This window comes from Macaca thibetana, chromosome 16 (genome assembly GCF_024542745.1).
Source record: "Macaca thibetana thibetana isolate TM-01 chromosome 16, ASM2454274v1, whole genome shotgun sequence".
Classification (NCBI taxonomy): Eukaryota; Metazoa; Chordata; class Mammalia; order Primates; family Cercopithecidae; genus Macaca; species Macaca thibetana.
Window position 1 is genome coordinate 32,854,096 of NC_065593.1, and position 20,951 is coordinate 32,875,046.

General features: G+C 42.6%; 2 protein-coding genes across 6 annotated transcripts in view; one reads left to right on the forward strand and one right to left on the reverse strand.

Moving 5' to 3' along the window:
• CA4 (carbonic anhydrase 4) overlaps nucleotides 1-20,951 on the forward strand; it is a 311,698-nt gene that overhangs the window by 160,808 nt on the left and 129,939 nt on the right. The window lies entirely within an intron of this gene.
• The window catches only part of GGNBP2 (gametogenetin binding protein 2), a 52,642-nt gene that overhangs the window by 27,117 nt on the left and 4,574 nt on the right, over nucleotides 1-20,951 (reverse strand). For all 5 annotated transcript variants that reach the window (XM_050764595.1, XM_050764597.1, XM_050764599.1 and 2 more), the window contains 3 exons: nucleotides 14,318-14,398; nucleotides 11,477-11,730; nucleotides 7,672-7,770 (listed from right to left, as the gene is read on the reverse strand). In XM_050764595.1, coding sequence (XP_050620552.1) covers nucleotides 7,672-7,770; nucleotides 11,477-11,730; nucleotides 14,318-14,398 — 434 coding nt within the window. The remainder of the gene's footprint in view (nucleotides 1-7,671; nucleotides 7,771-11,476; nucleotides 11,731-14,317; nucleotides 14,399-20,951) is intronic.

Below are 20,951 nucleotides of genomic sequence, written 5' to 3' on the forward strand. Positions count from 1 at the left end.
TCTATTTTTTTTTTGTAATCACTCCGTTTTAAAGCTAATCCACGGTAACAAAACTATTATCTACCTTCACATGTACAAGTAGCTGGGAAAGTCATAGATTAATTACAGTGAATAAGTTTTAAATGTACTAAAATAAAAATAGTACACTAAGATGAACACTTTATACAGCCTAAATTAGTAAGAACTATGTGGCAAATTTTTTTTTGAGACAGACCCTTGCTTTGTCACTCAGGCTGGAATGCAGTGGCATGATCTTGGCTCAGTGCAACCCCACCCCTGCAGGGCTCAAGTGATCCTCCCACCTCAGCCTCCCAAATAGCTAGGACCATAGGCGTGTATCACCACACCTGGTTATTTATTTATTTATTTATTTATTTATTTATTTATTGTATTTTTTAAGTAGAGACAGCAGGGTCTTGTCATGTTGCCCAGGCTGGTCTCCAACTCCTGAGCTCAAGCAATCCACCCACCTCGGCATTCCAAAGGGCTGGGATTACAGGCGTAAGCCACCACGCCCAGCTCTATACAATTTTTTTTAACAAACTTACTAAAAACTTCCCACTCTCCCTCCCCAGCAGGGTTCAACTTCGGTATGAAAATTGCCACATATTTTGCCTTGTTGCAGCACATTTATCTTGGACCGGCATTCCAAGGGAAATATGGGTTTATATTCTTTTCAATGACAGCCTTCTTGATCTTTCATGACTCTGAACAACTGCCTCCTGTCTGTTCTTCTGCAGGTCTCAGTACAGTCCTAGAAATTCATTACACCTTGGATGCTAGAGACGGAAAAACCTCTGAACTTTTAACTTACGCTATGTAGCTAAACGGGTATTTCTCAACCCTCTGCTCAAAATATAAGTTATCCACACAATTCAGCTCTGTACTCTCTCTCACAATGGCTCAAACTAAGGTTTAGCTCCCCTTATTTGTGACAACAAAAACATCTGTTCCACTTTCCATGCTGCATCCTTCTATTCTCAACTCTGATATTTCCTTTTTGAGACAGAGTGTCACTCTGTCACCCAGGCTGGAGTGCAGTGGTGTGATCTCAGCTCACTGCAACCTCTGCCTCCCGGGTTCAAGCGATTCTCCTGCCTCAGCCTCCCAAGTAGCTGGGACTACAGGTGTGTGCTACCACACCTGGCTAATTTTTGTATTTTTAGTAGAGACGGGGTTTCATCATATTGGCCAGGCTGGTCTCAAACTCCTGACCTCGTGATCTGCCCGCATCGGCCCCCCAAAGTGCTGGGATTACCCGTGTGAGCCACCGCGCCCAGCCCCTCTTTTACTAACTATACTTGATTAGTATAATGCATAATTTCCCAGAACTGAAAAACTCTCAAACTCAAGTTCTCATAATTGAGGGAAAGGTTCATAAAGAGAAATCAGAGTTGAAGAATGATTATTATATCATTAGAATGCGAAAGCATTTTTTTTTTTTTTTTTAAGAAAAAAGCTCTATAAAAAAAATCTGTATCTCGGCCGGGTGCGGTGGCTCAAGCCTGTAATCCCAGCACTTTGGGAGGCCGAGACAGGCGGATCACGAGGTCAGGAGATCGAGACCATCCTGGCTAACACGGTGAAACCCCGTCTCTACTAAAAAATACAAAAAACTAGCCGGGCGAGGTGGCTGGCGCCTGTAGTCCCAGCTACTCGGGAGGCTGAGGCAGGAGAATAGCGTAAACCCGGGAGGCGGAGCTTGCAGTGAGCTGAGATCCGGCCACTGCACTCCAGTCTGGGCGAAGAGCGAGACTCCGTCTCAAAAAAAAAAAAAAAAAAAAATCTGTATCTCAAAACATTCCAGACCTTATGCTGTTTATTATTCTTTTAAGATCAAGCTTCCTAAAAAAATAACCTTTCCACTTTCTGGTTCTGCTCCCAAGCACTGCTTACACCATAATAACCTTACATCACATTCGCTTTTGCATCACTGCAACCTGGATTCTGCTTCCACTCAATCACTAGCTCAGCTCATCAAGATCACCAGTTATCTCAGTGTTACTAAATCCAACGTCCACTTCTGGGTCCTTGATGACTTGGCAGCATTTAACACAGCTGATCAGACTTCCTTGGAACACTTTTACACCTTGGTTTCCTTCTACCTATCTGGCTACTTTCTCAGGTTTCTTTACTAATTTCTTTTCTACCATTAAATTCCTCAGAATTCTTTTACTCTCTTTCCCTTTAGGTGATCTTCCATAACACTCTCTAAGATACTCCAGGCCTACAACTCCAGCCTAGATCCTTCTTCCAGATCTCAAACTTACTCCTAGACAGACAATAACCTGGGTTTACTTGCATAGATGAGAGAACACTCTCAGAAAGGCTGACCTAGGTTGCTATTTATTAGGCTAAAACCTAATCAACTGTATTATACTTTCTCTGGAAATAGACTAAACAAATTAAAAAAGCTATGGGGGGTGGGGACGTAGCAGTAGGAGGGGGAGTGGAAATACATAAAATGGAGAATAGTAGTAGCATTTAATAGTGGTGACCATCCAAGGGAGAGGGAGCCTTGGATAAGCATACTGTACTGCTTAGCCTGCTATCCATGTGGCCTGTGGGAATAACTGAAGCTACCTTAGTAAAGAGACAGACACTGCTTAAGATGAATTAAGTCCATTCACACTGATTCCATACTCAGCAAACAGCCTTTTAAAACATATGACTTCCCATGTAGTGGAACTGTAGCTAGAAGGGGATGTAAAATCTGTGGTTTGTTTTGTTTCTTAAGCTGAAAGATAGAAAAACAGAGCTGTATGTAAATTTAACTAAAGTAGGTAACTGAATAAGCAAAGTGATTGAAAACAAAGGAGATGGAGTGCAGAACAAGAGTGGAAGGACTGGTCTTTGAAGAAAGGCAGCAATGAGCGCAGATGCATAAGATGCTGGGCTACTTGCTTTTCAGTTCATCAACAAAGAATATGCCTAACAGAAAAGAGGTACCAGAAGGCAAGCTCCTTACTATATCATACCACTCTATGCCTTCAGCCAACAGGTCATTCTATAATGTGAAAAATTAGCCTGTACTCTGCATTTAGAGTCAGAAATTATCTGAAGTTACTGACAAATCTGAGAAGGAAGAATGAGCTGATGAAAAAACAAAAAATAGAGGGCCGGGCGCGGTGGCTCAAGTCTGTAATCCCAGCACTTTGGGAGGCCGAGACGGGCGGATCACGAGGTCAGGAGATCGAGACCATCCTGGCAAACACGGTGAAACCCCGTCTCTATTAAATACAAAAAAACTAGCCGGGCGAGGTGGCGGGCGCCTGTAGTCCCAGCTACTTGGGAGGCTGAGGCCGGAAACTGGCGTGAACCCGGGAGGCGGAGCTTGCAGTGAGCTGAGATCCGGCCACTGCACTCCAGCCTGGGTGACAGAGCGAGACTCCGTCTCAAAAAAAAAAAAAAAAAAAAAAAAAAAAAAGAAAAAACAAAAAATAAAACATTTTTAAAAGATACTGACAAATCAGGCTGGGCACGGTGGCTCACGCCTGTAATCCCAACACTTTGGGAGGCCAAGGTGGGTTGATCACCTGAGGTCAGGAATTCAAGACAAGCCTGGTCAACCTGGTGAAACCTCGTGTCTACTAAAAATACAAAAATTAGCTGGACGTGGTGGCGGGCACCTGTAATCCCAGCTACTCAGGAGGCTGAGGCAGGAGAATCACTTGAACCCAGGAAGCGGAAATTGCAGTGAGCCAAGATCAAGCTATTGCACTCCAGCCTGGGTGACAAAGGGAAACTCCATCTCAAAAAAAAAAAAAAAGAAAAGAAAAGAAAGAAAGAAAAAAGATACTGACAAATCAAGTAGCAAAATAACAACTGTCCTTAAGAAAACTTCTTTTCTTAAGGCCACAAGAACATAATGTGTGGTTCCTGTTCAGAGCCTAATTCATACAAACTAATGTTCCAAAAAAAAAAACAGAAACAGGGAATATCTGAGTATGAACTGGGTATTCAAGTGTTACACTTAATTTTGTCAGGCATGGCCGGGCGCGGTGGCTCCCGCCTGTAACCCCAGCACTTTGGGAGGCCAAGGCAGGTGGATTACCTGAGGTCGGGAGTTCAAGACCAGCCTGACCAACATGAAGAAACCCCGTCTCTACTAAAAATACAAAATTAGCCAGGCGCGGTGGCACGTGCCTGTAATCCCAGCTACTCAGGAGGCTGAGGCAGGAGAATCGCTTGAACCTGGGAGGCGGAGGTTACGGTGAGCCAAGATCGTGCCATTGCACTCCAGCCTGGGCAAAAAGAGCGAAACTCCATCTCAAAAAAAAAAAAATTTTGTCAGGTGTTATGATGGCAATGTGGTTATGAAAGAAAACGTCCATATATTTAGAGACGCATGTGGAAGGATGCAATAGTAGAGTAACACGAAGCCTGGGACTTGCTTTAAAATACAAAGAAAAAGGTGGATAAATGAAGAAAAAGGTTGATAACTACTGAACCTTCGTAAACGTACATGGGAGATTCAGTCATTGTATTTTTTACTTTTCTATGTTTGACAATTTTACTAATAAAATTTATTTATCTATTTTATTTATTTATTTATTTTGAGACAAAGTCTCGCTCTGGTTGCCCAGTCTGGAGTGCAATGGTGAGATCTTGGCTCAATGCAACCTCCGCCTCCTGGGTTCAAGCGATTATCCTGCCTCAGCCTCTCAAGTAGCTAAGATTACAAGCACCTGCCACCACGCCCAGCTAATTTTTATATATATATGCACATATATATATACACACACACATATATATACACATTTTTTTTTTTTGAGACGGAGTCTCGCTCTGTCGCCCAGGCTGTAGTGCAGTGGTGCGATCTCCACTCACTGCAAGCTCCACCCCCTGGGGTTAACATCATTCTCCTGCCTCAGCCTCCCGTATAGCTGGGACTACAGGCACCCACCACTGCGCCCGGCTAATTTTTTGTATTTTTAGTAGAGACAGGGTTTCACAGTGTTAGCCAGGATGGTCTCAATCTCCTGACCTCGTGATCCGCCCGTGTCAGCCTCCCAAAGTGCTGGGATTACAGGCGTGAGCCACCGTGCCCGGCCTAATTTTTATATTTTTAGTAGAGACAGGATTTCACCATGTTGGCCAGGCTGGTCTTGAACTCCTGACCTCAGGGAATCCACCCAACTCAGCCTCCCAAATTGCTGGGATTACAGGCATGAGCCAGCATGCCCAGCCTTTTTTTTTTTCTTGAGACAGAGTCTCGCTCTGTAACCCAGGCAACACTATCTCAGCTCACTACAACCTCCATCTCCTGGGTTCAAGTGATTCTCCTGCCTCAGCCTCCTGAGTAGCTGGGATCACAGGTGCGTGCCACCATGCCTGGCTAATTTTTGCATTTTTAGTAGGGACGAGGTTTCCCCATGTTGGTCAGGCTGATCTCACACTCCTGACCTTATGATCCGCCTGTCTCAGCCTCCAAAAGTGCTGGGATTACATGCGTGAGCCACCGCACCCAGCCGATAAAATGTTTTAAATATTTTTTGTTGCTCAGTATAGGGGAAAAAAACTTAATAGATTATAATTTTATTATTATTATTATACTTTAAGTTCTAGGGTACATGTGCATAACGTGCAGGTTTGTTACATATGTATACTTGTGCCATGTTGCTGTGCTGCACCCATCAACTCATCAGCACCCAACAACTCGTCATTTACATCAGGTATAACTCCCAATGCAATCCCTGCCCCCTCCCCCCTCCCTATGATAGGCCCCAGTGTGTGATGTCCCCCTTCCCGAGTCCAAGTGATCTCATTGTTCAGTTCCCACCTATGAGTGAGAATATGCGGTGTTTGGTTTTCTGTTCTTGTGATAGTTTGCTAAGAATGATGGTTTCCAGCTGCATCCATGTCCCTACAAAGGACACAAACTCATCCTTTTTTATGGCTGCATAGTATTTCATGGTGTATACGATTTATTAACACACCACTGCCTGGTCATCCAAGTCTTTGTGTCAGGGAGAAAAATGTCTATACGATAATGGTGTCACTTGGAAGTTCAGGTCAAAAAAACCAAAAAGGTGACAATGACACAAATGAGATATTTAAAAATTAACTTTTAAAATTAATACAGAGGCCAGGTGCAGTGGCTCACGCCTGTAATCCCAGCACTTTGGGAGACCAAGGCAGGCAGATCACTTGAGTCCAGAAGTTTGAGACCAGCCTGGGCAACATGGCGAAACCCATCTCTATTAAAAATAAAAAAAAATTAGCCAGGAGTGGTGGCAAACACCTGTAATCCCAGTTATTCAGGAGGCTGAGGCACGAGAATTGCTTGAACCCAAGAGGCGGAGGTTGCGGTGAGCCGAGATCGCACCACTGTACTCCAGTCTGAGTGACAGAGCAAGATTGTGCCTCAAAAAAATAATTAAAAAATAAAATTAATAAAGAAGCATAGTTTTTTTAACATCCCATTCTCTCCAAAAGTGAAGTCATGTCTTAGAAAGTCCCTTCATGCTCCATGGTTTCGCCTCACTATCCCTAACCCCAGGCAATTTTGTAGGGGACAACTGTGGCACTGTGCTAGCAGAAGGTGAAAAAGCAGCCTTGGACACTATAGCACTTAACCAAGAAGAAAACTACAAATTATTGTAAGGCAATATTTGCTTAAAAAATAGGCCGGGCGCGGTGGCTCATGCCTGTAATCCCAGCACTTTGTGAAGCCGAGGTGGACAGATAACAAGGTCAGGAGATCAAGACCATCCCGGCTAACACGGTGAAACCCTGTCTCTACCAAAAATACAAAAAATTAGCTGGGCTTGGTGGCACGCGCCTGTGGTCCCAGCTACTCAGGAGGCTGAGGCAGGAGAATAGCTTGAACTCAGGAGGCGGAGCTTGCAGTGAGCTGAGATCGCGCCACTGCACTCCAGCCTGGGCGACAGAGGAGACTCCATCTCAAAAAATAATAATAAATAAATATAGAAAACTACAAATTAGTTACATAAATACATATTGTCATAACGACTTTTTTTTAAACCTTGGTAAATTACAGCTAGAGACAAGAAAGAAAAATAATTTATACATTATGACTATTCTGTAGATCAAAGAATGATTACCATTACTTCGAAAACGTTAATATTAGCTGTATACATTTCCATAAAGACTTCAGCCAGCCGAGCGTGGTGCCTCACACCTGTAATCCCAGTACTTTGGGAGATTGAGGCGGGCGGATCACCACAGGCCAGGAGTTCAAGACCAGCCTGGCCAACAGGGTGAAACTCCATCTCTACTAAAAATACAAAAATTAGCCAGGCGTGGTGGCACACACCTGTAGTCCCAGCTACTCAGAAAGCTGGGGCAGGAGAATCGTTTGAACCGGGTAGACGGAGGTTGCAGTAACCCAAGATTACGCCACTGCACTCCAGCCTGGGCAACACAGGGAGACTCTGTCTCAAAACAAACAAACAAAAAAAGACTTCAACCTTCCTCCTCTAAAACATATTTTAACATAAAAAAATTTGTTTAATCAGATCTACATTGAGACTTTATATATATCAATGCAAAATGGCCAACATAACAAGAGAATCTATTTATTTTGACCTATGTCATAGAGTATAATCAATTAATGAATTAAAGCAAACAGTGCATTTCTTTTACTAAATATGATCAAATATATAATCTTAACAATCACAAAGCCTCTTGTTATTCAATTCTACTTACCCCAAAGGTTTTGGCTTGTGCGTATCTAAGGAGTGCAATTGACATCTCTTATTCTTCTTACTTTTTGGAATAGCATCTATCATATCATTTAGTTTGGACCTAATTAAAAATAAAACGTATTAAGGGTTTAATTCATTTTTCTTTCAAATTTTAAAACCTCTATTTACTGTCTTTTAGAGAGAAGTCTCAAAACGAAACAAAACAAAACACCACTTTTCTCTATCCCCACTGTATCTAGCAGTGTGCCTGGCACTCAAGTATTTCAACACTGACTGCTAACTGACTCTCAGCCATCTTCCCTTGCCCAGCCATTATGTAAATACACCAGTTGCAGAAGCACACACCTGCAGTCCCAGCTATCTGGGAAGCCGAGGTGAAAGGATCACTTAAGCCCAAGGGTTTGAGGCCAGCCTCAGCAACATAGTGAGACCCCATGTCTGTAAAAAATATATAAAAACTCCACAAAACAATACGTAAACACAATACATCCTTGAAGAGGAGTCATCAACAGAAATTTTATGCAAATACAGAATACACACTACTACTATCCTCACCCTCCATCCAACCAATGAGCAAACTTTGTCAATTCTACCTTTTAAATGTATCTAGAATCAGGCCTGGTACAGTAGCTCATGCCTATAATCCCAGCACTTTGGAAGGCTGAGGTAGGAGGATCATTTCAGGTCAGGAGTTCAAAGCCAGCCTGGGTAACATCAAAATTTTCATCTCTACAGAAAATTTTAAAATGAAGCCAGGCATGGCTCACACCTGTAATCCTAGCACTTTGGGAGGCTGAGGCCAGTGGATCACTTGAGGCCACAAGTTAAGAGACCAGCATGGCCAACATGGAGAAACCCTATTTCTACTAAAGAAAAATACAAAAATTAGACAGATGTGGTGGTGCACGCCTGTAATCCCAGCTACTCGGGAGGCCGAGGCACAAGAATCACTTGAACCAGGGAGGTGCAAGTAGCAACGAGCCAAGATTGCACCACTGCACTGCAGCTTGAGACAGAGTGAGACTCTGTCTCAAAAAAAAAAAAGAATAAAAGCTGAATAAAATTTAACCAATCTAGAATCAAATCCCTTCTTTTTTTTTTTTTTTTTTTGAGATGGAGTCTTGCTCTGTCCCCCAGGCTGGAGTGCAGTGGCGCAATATCAGCTCACTGCAAGCTTCACCTCCCGGGTTCACGCCATTCTCCTGCCTCAGCCTCCCAAGTAGCTGGGACTACAGGCACCTGCCACGGCGCCTGGCTAATTTTTTTGTATTTTTTTTATTAGAGACGGAGTTTCACTGTTAGCCAGGATGGTCTTGATCTCCCGACCTCAGGTGATCCGCCTGCCTCGGCCTCCCAAAGTGCTGGGATTACAGGTGTGAGTCACCATGCCCAGCCTAGAATCAGATCACTTATCACCTCTACCATTATCATCCCTGTGCAACCCACCAATCTCTAGCTTAGTTAACTGCCAATAGCTGGCCTCCTAAAATTGTCTCCTTGCCGTCACCTTCTGCCCTTTACATTCCAGGCCTCACTCAGCAGCCAGAGTGATCCTTTTAAAACATGAATCAGATTATATCATTCCTCTGTTCAAAAACACTCCAAGGCTTGTTTTCCCAAGTCCAGGCACAGTAAATATCAAAAGTCCCTACTACCATCTCTAAATAGGAAAGCCTCAGGGTTTACTTTTCAGACCTCTCCTTCTTTTCCTATTTATATTCACTAAATGAGACAAATTTACAGCTCTAACCCAGACCTCTCTGAATTCTACTTAGATGTCTAATTGCTATCTCAAACTTAGCACACCCAAAGATGAGCTCTGTTACATTTCTCCCCAGTCTTGTCCATCGCAGTAAATGGAAACTATTTGTCCATTTTTTTTTTTTTTTTTTGAGACAGTCTCGCTCTGTTGCCCACGCTGGAGTGCAGTGGCACGATCTTGGCTCACTGCAACCTCCGCCTCCTGGGTTCAAGCAATTCTGTCTCAGCCTCCCGAGTAGCTGGGATTACAGGCGACTGCCACCACTCCCGGCTAATTTTGGTATTTTTAGTAGAGATGGGGTTTCACCATGTTGGCCAGGCTGGTCTCAAATTCCTGACCTCTGGTGATCTGCCTGCATCGGCCTCCCAAAGTGCTGGGATTACAGGTGTGAGCAACCACGCAAGGCCTTTTGTCCATTCTTCATATCACAAATCTGAGAATCATTTTTGATGCCCTCCCTCACAACCAATCTATTCAAAAAATCCCATTGGCTCATTCCTCAAAATATATCCAGGATTCTTTATAACCATTTTTCACTACCCCCATGGCCATTATTCATTCTCAATACAGAGGTCAAAGTAAGCCAAATTTCATCAGCCTATGCCGCTCTTCTGCTCAAAACCTTCCCAAAGCTCACCTCACTCAGAGTAAAAACAAAAGACCTCAGTTGGGCACGGTGGCTCACGCATGTAATCCCAGCACTTTGGGAGGCTGAGGTGGGCAGATCGCCTGAGGTCAGGAGTTCAAGACCAACCTGGCCAACATGGCGAAACCCTGTCTCTACTAAAAAATACAAAAAAAATCCGAGCATGGTGGTGGCCACCTGTAATCCTAGCTAATTGGGAGGCTGAGGCAAGAGAATCACTTGAACCCAGGAGGCAGTGGTTGCAGTGAGCCGAGATCACGCCACTGCACTCTGGCCTGGGCAACAATAGCGAAACTCCACCTGAAAAAAATAAAAATATGACTGGACCTTTTATTACTCCTTTTTTTTTCTTTTTTTGAGATGGAGTTTCATTCTTGTTGCCCAGGCTGGAGGGCAATGCGCGATCTCAGCTCACTGCAACTGCTGCCTCCTGGGTTTGAGCGATTCTCCTGCCTCAGCCTCCCGAGTAGGTGAGATTACAGGCACCCACCACCATGCCTGGCTAATTTTTTGTATTTTTAGTAGAGACTCGGTTTCACCGTGTTGCCCAGGCTGGTCTTGAACTCCTGAGCTCAGGCAATCCAACTGCCTAGGCTTCCCAAAGTGTTGGGATTATAGGCGTGAGCCACCACGCCCAGCCACTCTTTTTTTTCTGAGATGGAATTTCGCTCTTGTTGCCCAGGCTGCAGTGCAATGGCACCATCTCGGCTCACTGTAACCTCTGCCTCCTGGGTTCAAGTGATTCTCCTGCCTCAGCCTCCTGAATAGCTGGGATTACAGCCACGCACCACCACGCCCGGCTAATTTTTGTATTTTTAGTAGAGACGGGGTTTCACCACGTTGGTCAGGCTGGTCTCGAACTGCCCGCCTCAGCCTCCCAAAGTGCTGGGATTACAGGCGTGAGCCACCGCGCTTGGCCTTATTACTCTGCTGACCCCACCTTTATTACTGTTCCCTTCATTCATCTGGCTCCAGCCACAATGACTTCCTTACTATTCCTCAAACATGCCAATAAAACCCCAACCTCAGAACCTTTACACTAGCTGTTCCTTCTCTGCCTTCCCCCAGTTTTCTATAAGATTTGCTTGCTCACTTCATTCAAGTCTATATTCATTTTATTAGGGAGGCCTCTCCTGACCACCCTCCACAATAATTCTACCCCTGCTCCATTCTCTACCTCCCTTACTGGTTTTTCTAATTTATCATCCCTGACAAAGTACGTATTTGCTTACTGTCTGCTTCTCCCCATGTGGAGAGTGGCAACTTTACATTCATTGCTACACAGTAATAAAATCATTAAATTAGACTCAATCTTTCCTTCAAGAAAATAAGCTGCCACTGTCACCAAGCTGTTTCAAATTTTAACAAACCCATTTTCTCCTAATTGATTATACTTACCCATGTACATAAAATAATGTATAAAGCTTCTTTGCATCAGTCATGCAGCTTCTAGTTACAGACAGGACTCCCTTGGGCCCTACTGTTAGGGGTTCAAGAGCAGGATTTCCAGACTCTACAAGCTGGGAAAAGAGGCGTTCCACACTGCGACGACAACCAACACATGGGACAAGCTGAGAAAGTGCACTCAGGACTTCGCGTGATGTCACCACCATGGCAATACTTAGATCCTGTTGCTTAAGCATACCATGTCGCTGAAAGAGGGAAAGAAAATGAAGGAGTGTCCTTTAAAAAGACATAAAATTACACTTTCACTACTACTGGTTCCTATCCTCGTGCAGTAAGTACAACCTGGAAAGGGTTTACCAGCTCTACCTGCAACTGAGTCAGAAAGGCAACGTAGTCAGCCTTGTCCATGTTGTACGGAGTTTGCGCCACAAACCCCCTTCCTCTAGAATCTAGGGTAAATGATTTTGCTTAGTATGCCAAAAAGCAGTCCTGCATCTGGAAATGTAGGGCTGGTTCAGTGACTATTAGGCCAGTCCTATTACAAAAAAAAAAGGACAATACAGCTACACCTTTTTTTTTGGTTGGTTTGTTTTTGTTTTTTGAGACTGAGTCTCGCTCTGTCGCCAGGCTGGAGTGCAGTGGCACAATCTCAGCTCACTGCAACCTCTGCCTCCTGGGTTCAAGTGATTCTCCCGCCTCAGACTCCAGAGTAGCTGGGACTACAGGCATGTACCACCACACCCAGCTAATTTTAGTATTTTTAGTAGAGATGGGGTTTCACCATGTTGGCCAGGATGGTCTTGATCTCTTGACCTTGTGATCCATCTGCCTCAGCCTCCCAAAGTGCTGGGATTACAGGCGTGAGCCACCAAGCCTGACCTGTTTTCTTTTTTTGTTTTGTTCTGTTTTTACAACTTTTAACAACACACTTACTATCACTATGTTTAGCTACAGGACTCAGGTTAGGATGGTAATCATGTGGAGCAGCAATTCCCAATCTGGAGGTATGACCAGGTGTATTACGGATTAGTGGGAGAAAACACGGCCTATCTTCCCTATGTAGGGAAGTGAGGAACTAGCATGCTGCTGCTTATGAATGGTATCTGCTGGTTATGACAAGGTAGAAAAATAACTGAGAGCTACTGTTGCAGATAAATGAGCAAACTCTAGTAAGTAACTTCTACCTGACAGAGTTATAGTTAACTGCAGTTAACACTTCCAGATTTACCAAAAACAGATAGGAAAGTAGGATAATTCCCAAGAAGCATTTTCTCACATTTACCATTACCCTTCCATTCAAAGTTTTCTCTAAAAGTAGAAATAAGAGTTCTGAAGTAAACTAACAAGTCATCTTCCAATATCTTAATTATAGTCAGCCCTCTGTATCCACGGGTTCTACATCTGTGAATTTAACCAACCAAGGATTGAAAATATTTGAGGGGAAAAAAAGGATGGTGGCATCTGTACTAAACACGTACAGACTTTTCTTCCTTGTCATTATTCCCTAAATGATGTACTATAACTACTATTTACACAGCATTTACATTGTATTAGGTACCATAGGTAATCAAAATATGCTTTAAAGTATATGGGAGGATGTGCAGAGGTTATATGCAAATATACATCTTATTTTTTTCTGAGACAAGGTCTCACTCTATTGCCCAGGCTGGAGTGCAGTGATGCGATCTCAGGTGACTATAACCTCTGCCTCCTGGGCTCAAGAGATCCTCCCACTTGAGCCTACTGAATAGCTGGGACCCCAAGCACATGCCACCATGTCCGCCCAACGTTTTTGCATTTTCTGTAGAGACAGGGTTTTGCCATGTTGCCCAACTACTGAACTCAAGTGATCCACCTGCCTTGGCCTCCCAAAGTGCTGGGATTACAAGCATGAGCCACCATGCCCAGCCCTTACTACACCATTTTCTATAAGGGACTTGAGCATTGTGGATTTTGGTTTGCATAGGGATCCTTGAACTATCCCCCACGGATACTGAGGGATAACTGTATATTGCATTTAAGTGTATTTATAAAGTACTATATTTCTCAGGAATTAAATAAACATCAGAAAGTTCATAATATAGGATTATTTTGTCTCAACAAAACAATTACTACAGCAGAAAACCAACAAGTTTTTAATGAAAAATTATATACCTTATCTTTTAAAAACTAGGAAAGATGGCCTGGTTTTAAAATGAAAGTCTTATGGACATGTAAAATATTAACACACCACCACCAATTCTTTTTCACATGGCAGTTACATAAATCAGGTAAGTAAATATGTATGCTTACTACAGCAATGGTAAAAGAGCAATTTCAGTGCAATATTAAGACCTAGAGAACCCTATATAAAACTAATACAGCTGAATTTTAAATGAGTCTTTAAAATACGCATACACCATTAAAAACACTGATTGAGGTTAACTAGTTTTTTACTTTCCTCTGGAACAGTCCACTGATAAGAGAAAAACGCCTCAAATGAGCATGTGCACCACTCCAGCAAACACAATGGATATGCGGCCTCTTCCAACTGCTGGCAGGCCACCGCACATGCAGACCCAAGGGAAGACTCAGGAGAGAAGAAATGTAAACCCCAGACTCATGCCAAGAGATGGGGTCTTGCCATGTTCCCCAAGCTGGTCTTGACTCCTGGGCTCAAGTGATCTACAGGCCTCGGACTCCCAAATTACCAGGATTATAGACATGAGCCATTGCACCCAGCCTGTTAACAATTTTTAAAGAAATTAAAATAAAAAACATACCTACATAAGTATACATAAATACAAAACAAAAAACAAAACAAAAAAAAACACTGATTGAAAAAACTATTACCTGAATGAACTGCTTTAGCTGTGCACCATTATTCTGATGTCCATCGAGATTTAACACATTGTCAGGAAATTCCATCACCATCTTAAAATGCAAACAGAACAGAAATCAATTATTTTACCCCTCTGAAAACAGGATACAGCCTACAAACTCCAGAAATAGATCCCTGAAAGCCAGATTTGCACCCATCCCTGCCCCTCAAAATTTTTTTTTAAATCCGAGTACATGGCCCAGTTCAGTGGCTCAAGCCTGTAATACCAGCACTCTGGGAGGCCGGGGGTGGAGGGGGCAGGCGGATCACCTGAGGTCGGGAGTTCAAGACCAGCCTGACCAACATGGAGAAACCCCGTCTCTACTAAATATACAAAATTAGCCGGGTTTGGTGGTGCATGCCTGTAATCCCAGCTACTTGGGAGGCTGAGCCAGGAGAATTGCTTGAACCCAGGCGGCGGAGGTTGCAGTGAGCCGAAATCGTGCCACTGCACTCCAGCCTGGACAACAGTGAAACTCTGTCAAAAAAAAAAACAAAACAAAACTCCGATCCTTTTTTTTGAGACAGAGTCTTGCTCCATCACCTAGGCTGGAGTGCAGTGGCATGATTTCAACTCATCACAACCTCCACCTCCTGGGTTCAAGCAATTCTCCTGCCTCAGCCTCCTGAGTAACTAGGATTACAGGCACCCAACACCATGCCCAGCTAATTTTTGTATTTTTAGTAGAGACGGGGTTTCACCATGTTGGCCAGGTTGGTCTCGAACTCCTGACCTCAGCCGCCCAAAGTACCAGGATTACAAGCGTGAGCCACTGTGCCCGGCCAGAACAGTGCCTGGCACATAGTAAATGTTTGCTCTAATTATGAATAAAAAGGACACATTGATATACTTATTCAATTATCAAAATTCACTACCATAGGAAGGCATATGAAGCTTAAGGAGGCTTCAGCATGTCACATAATGGGAATCTGTAATTAGTACATTTTACTGATCTGCTGTCATACCACAGATTTTAAGTAGTACCACAATTATGTATCACTACAAGCCATTTTTACTATGTCATCAAATTAAAGCAGCATCCTGATTTCAGGTATTAAAATGTGGGGGAAAAAGATATGCCTTCAAAACAATGTTAAGTAACATATGTATATCTTAACTAAAACATTGTTAAAGATCAAACATACTGTACTAGGACCAACTATTTCCACATAACAAGGACCACAAACTCCCACAAAACCAGAGTGAAGTCAAGACAAAAAGACCCACTTAAGGCAAAAACAAAATATTCCTCAGTTGAATGTGGTCTTAAAAACATCACTTCCTTCCCCAACCAGAACCAAAGACCTGCTTCTTTAATGGATGTGACCATTCCTTTCTTCCCATATTAGAGAAATTTAAAATATGCTTGTTCTAACAACAAAATGAGGCCTCATTAACAGCTAAGTCAAATGTAAGCAATAGATTTAAGAGTTTTTCCTGATTTGATAAGGGAGGAATATGAGATATATGAAGGAAACAGATACTAAGAAGATGGACTATGACACAAATATTAACTTACTTCAGACTGCATGTATAACATTTTTAGTGTGTATACTTTATCTCTCAAAAAAAGAAAACACATTATATGTGGTTATCTCTAGGTAGTAAGACAACTTTTTCTACATGTGTTCCTGTATTTCCCAAATATATTACAATGCATATATACTATATATTACGGGGGGAAGAGTTAATGCTCCTTGCTTCCAATTCTATATTCAGTATATCATGTTCAGAGACATGCTTTCATTTCTTTTTTTTTTTTGAGACGGAGTCTCGCTGTGTCGCCCAGGCTGGAGTGCAGTGGCCGGATCTCAGCTCACTGCAAGCTCTGCCTCCCGGGTTTTTACGCCATTCTCCTGCCTCAGCCTCCCAAGTAGCCGGGACTACAGGCGCCCGCCACCTCGCCCGGCTAGTTTTTTGTATTTTTTAGTAGAGACGGGGTTTCACCATGTTAGCCAGGATGGTCTCGAACTCCTGACCTCGTGATCCGCCCGTCTCGGCCTCCCAAAGTGCTGGGATTACAGGCTTGAGACACCGCGCCCGGCTTTTTTTTTTTTTTTTTTTTTGAGACAGAGTCTCGCTCTGTCACCCAGGCTGGAGTGCAGTGGCGCAATCTTGGCTCGCTGCAACCTCCGCCTCCCAGGTTCAAGCAATTCTTCTGCCTCAGCCTCCTGAGTAGCTGAGATTACAGGCACCTGCCACCAAGCATGGCTAATTTTTTGTATTTTTAGTAGAAACAGGGTTTTGCCATGTTGCCCAGGCTGGTTTCAAACTCCCAAGCTCAGGCAACCTGCCCGCCTCGGTCTCCCAAAGTGCTGGGATTATAAGCGTGAGTCACCTTGCCCAGCCCATTTCAATAGCTTTTACCATTCTGGAAGTTTTTTCTTCCATATATACAGATGAAATGTCCAAACGTCAATCATCCAATTTTCAGGTTTATCAACCCTGACATCTTGTTTCTAGTTTTCCTTCTTAGTCTTCTCATTAACACCTCCAAAAACAGGTAGCAATAAGTAATAATAAAGACACTTCATATGTACTAGACATCGTTATAAGCACTTTAATACATTATCTCTATCAACAGTACAAAGCAAAACTGAAGTCAATGGTCTATTTTAATGCTGTAGTAATAAATGATCTGGTGGCCGGACGCGGTGGCTCAAGCCTGTAATTCCAGCACTTTGGGAGGCCGAGACGGGCAGATCACGAGGTCAGGAGATCGAGACCATCCCGTCTCTACTAAAAAATACAAAAAAAAACCTAGCCGGGCGAGGTTGCGGGCTCCTGTAGTCCCAGCTACTCGGGAGGCTGAGGCAGGAGAATGGCGTAAACCCGGGAGGCGGAGCTTGCAGTAAGCTGAGATCCGGCCACTGCACTCCAGCCTGGGCGACAGAGCGAGACTCCGTCTCAAAAAAAATAAAAATAAAAATAAAAAATAAATGATCTGGTGACGATGACTGAAATGAGCAAAATATCTAATGATCTATACTGCCTATTGTATGTATTCTATTTAACATGGTCTATTCCAATTTTAAAAAATAACAATAATCCTGGTATTGGAAATCCTGGTCCAGAAAACTATTACAATAAAAGCAATGAAATAGTTAATAGTTCAATTAACTCATATTTTCTGGAATCATCAAAAGGTTTAAGACACAAAGAAATTTAACTGTCAAGTCATTAAAAATGTATAAACTTTTGAAACCATGTAATTCAACAGAATATTGCAGGTCACTCCAAACCTACCATTTAAGCAACTAATACCTTGATTTATATTTTCACTTGCTTGATAAAAATATACACCATTTCGCCAAATACCAACAGCCATAATAAAAAAAAAATGACAGTCATCTATAGTGTTTAAAGATCAAAGCTATCAATTTAAGAAACAAATATTCCTTATTTAACTAAATCAAAGTCTCTCCAGTCTGGTTCTTAGGCAAAATCTAAATTCTGACTCAGTATGTATTTTTATTCTGATCAACTGTTTTAAAAATTGAAACAGAGGTCAAAGACCACATCTAATAATACTGAGACCTGCGAGCTGATTTGTAAAATTTTTTTTTTTTGAGACAGGGTCTCACTCTGTTGTCTAGGCTGGAGTGTAACAGCTCAATCTCGACTCACTGCAGCCTCTGCCTCCCAAGTTTAAGCAATTCTCCCACCTCAGCCTCCCAAGTAGCTGGGATTACAGGCATACCACCATGCCCAGCTAATTTTGTATTTTTAGTACAGATGGGGTTTTACCATACTGGCCAGGCTGGTCCCGAACTCCTGACCCCAGGTGATCCACCCTCCGAGGCCTCCAAAAGTGCTGGGATGACAGGCGTAAGCCACCGTGCCCAGTCTAAAATATTTTAATTATATGGATAATACCTGATTTAGGAATTATTTTTAAAAAGTCAGTAAAGAAGCTGATGGCTCACACCCGTAACCCCAACACTTTGGGAGGCCGAGGCGGGTGGATCACCTGAGGTCGTGAGCTCGAGACCAGCCTGACCAACGTGGAGAAACCCTCTCTCTACTAAAAATACAAAAAATTAGCTGTGGTGGCACATGCCTGTAATTCCAGCTACTCAGGAGGCTGAGACAGGATAATTACTTAAACCGGGAGGCGGAGGTTGTGGTGAGCCGAGATCGTGCCATTGCACACTAGCCTGGGCAGCAAGAGCAAAACTCCATCTCAAAAAAAAAAAAAGTCAATAAAGAACAGTTAAGTATTTTTAAAAACAAAACTCATTTCAAATCATTTCATTTTAACCTAATTAGTACCGAAAATACTAAGATCTAATTTATTTCTGTCTTTCCCGGTTTCATCAGCTTACATACTCCTAAATTTGCTCTTGTATTTACTCACCACTCTGGCTAGAGACAATCACTCATACTAAATAATTACTCTGTCCTTGCCTTTCAAACACTTAGGACAATGGCTTTTTACCTTACTGTTTTCTGGCCAATCACTATACGCTGTTAAATGTTTTAAGAGATGAAAATAAAAAGGGGAAGGCAAAGAGGCTAGTAGCACAATTTGTTCTTCACTCTTTAAAACCACTTCCTTAACTTAATCTTGAGATTCTAGGTTACCTAAAGGAAGACAGTCCTGTAAAGTATTTCAGGTGTGGCTTTATAGAGGCATCATTAGCATTCAGCTTCATGAAGAGGTTCCCTACCTATAGCTAGCCACAAATAGAACAAGTCATTGTGCTGCAATTACTGCTTTATAAAGTTTATTGAATCCATTACCCACTTTCACTCTTAAGTATCTGTCCTGGTTTCTCCTGACCACAAAAAAAATCTGTTTTTAGCGCATTCTCACAAGTTCTAACCAACAATATACTAAGTTTGCATTTATTAAAATCACTGTCATTTTGGTTTTACTCTTTTACTTCTTCATCCACACAGCTATTTGTAACATCTATCACCCTCAGTAAAATTAACTGTTACAATTGAAAGAAAACATTAAATGCTAAACTTTCAACAATTATAAAACATTTAATTCCCAAGTGGATATCCTATCATTTATTATCTTTTAAAGTATAAGACATCAAGAACTCTTATCAGATTAACGCTGTACATGGAAACAAGAAGAAAAAAAAAAAAACCCAAACTCTTATCAGAGTAGTCTATTTAGATTGGTTTAAATCAGGGGAGTAAACTGCGATGCAGAAATATGGTAACAATCTGGCCGGGAGCAGTGGTTCATGCCTGTAATCCCAGCACTTTGGGAGGCTGAAGCACATGGATCACTTGAGGTCAGGAGTTCAAGACCAGACCAGCCTGGCCAAAATGGTGAAGCCTCATCTCTACTAAAAATACAAAAATTAGCCAGGCAAGGTGGCAGGCGCCTGTAATTCCAGCTACTCAGGAGGCTGAGGCACAAGAATCGCCTGACCCTGGAAGGCGGAGGTTGTAGTGAGCCAAGATCATGCCACTGCACTCCAGCCTAGGTGACAGAGTAAGACTCCATCTCAAAAAAAAGAAAAGAAATATTGTAGCAATCGGACAATATGTACCTGGAACTTTACAAAAGGTTCTTATCCTTTGATCCAGTAATTCCACTTCCAAAAGCCTGAGAAAACATTTTAATGCAAAGATTTTTGCATTATTTATGTTCTTACAGTTTATTCATAGCAAAAACTAGAACAACCTCCATGCCCAACAGTGGAAAAATAATTACGGAATGTCATACAACAGAATATTACACGGCCATTAAAAATGTTTAAAAATGACAAGGAAAAGTGTTTTCAAAATTACATTTAGTGAAATAAATCAGGACAAAAAATGTTACAGAAAATATATTAACTCTGTATCTATGTGTGTGTCTAGGACTGAAATTATACCAAATGCTGCTTATCCCTGAGAAGTATGACTAAGGGTAATTTGCTTTGTAGTTATTTTTCAAGATTTTAGAAGGAATATATATTTTGGCTGGGTGTGGTGGCTCATGCCTGTAATCCCAGCACTTTGGGAGGCCAAGATGGACAGATCACCTGAGGTCAGGAGTTCGAGACCGGCCTGGCCAACATAGGGAAACCCCATCTCTTCTAAAAATACAAAAAAATCAGACAGGCGTGGTGGCACGCGCCTGTAATCCCAGCTACTCAGGTGACTGAGGCAGGAGAATCACTTGAACCCGAGAGGCAGAGGTTGCAGTGAGCCGAGAGAATGCCACTGTACTCCAGCCTGGGCGACAGAGCGAGACTGTCTCCAAAAAAAAAAAAAAAAAAAAAGGCCGGGCGCAGTGGCTCACACCTGTAATCCCTGCACTTTGGGAGGCTGAGGTGGGTGGATCATGAGGTCAGGAGCTCGAGACCATCCCGGCTAACACGGTAAAACCCCATCTCTACTAAAAAAAAATACAAAAAATTAGCTTGGCGTGGTGGTGGGCGCCTGTAGTCCCAGCAACTCGGGAGGCTGAGGCAGGAGAATGGCATGAACCCGGGAGGTGGAGCTTGCAGTGAGCCGAGATCGTGCCACTGCACTCCAGCCCGGGAAACAGTGTGAGACTCCGTCTCAATAAAAAAAAAAAAAAAAATTAATTCTTCAAAGACTTCTCTAAAATCAAATCTGCATTCTATCTATTATTTTATAATTGTAGTAACACT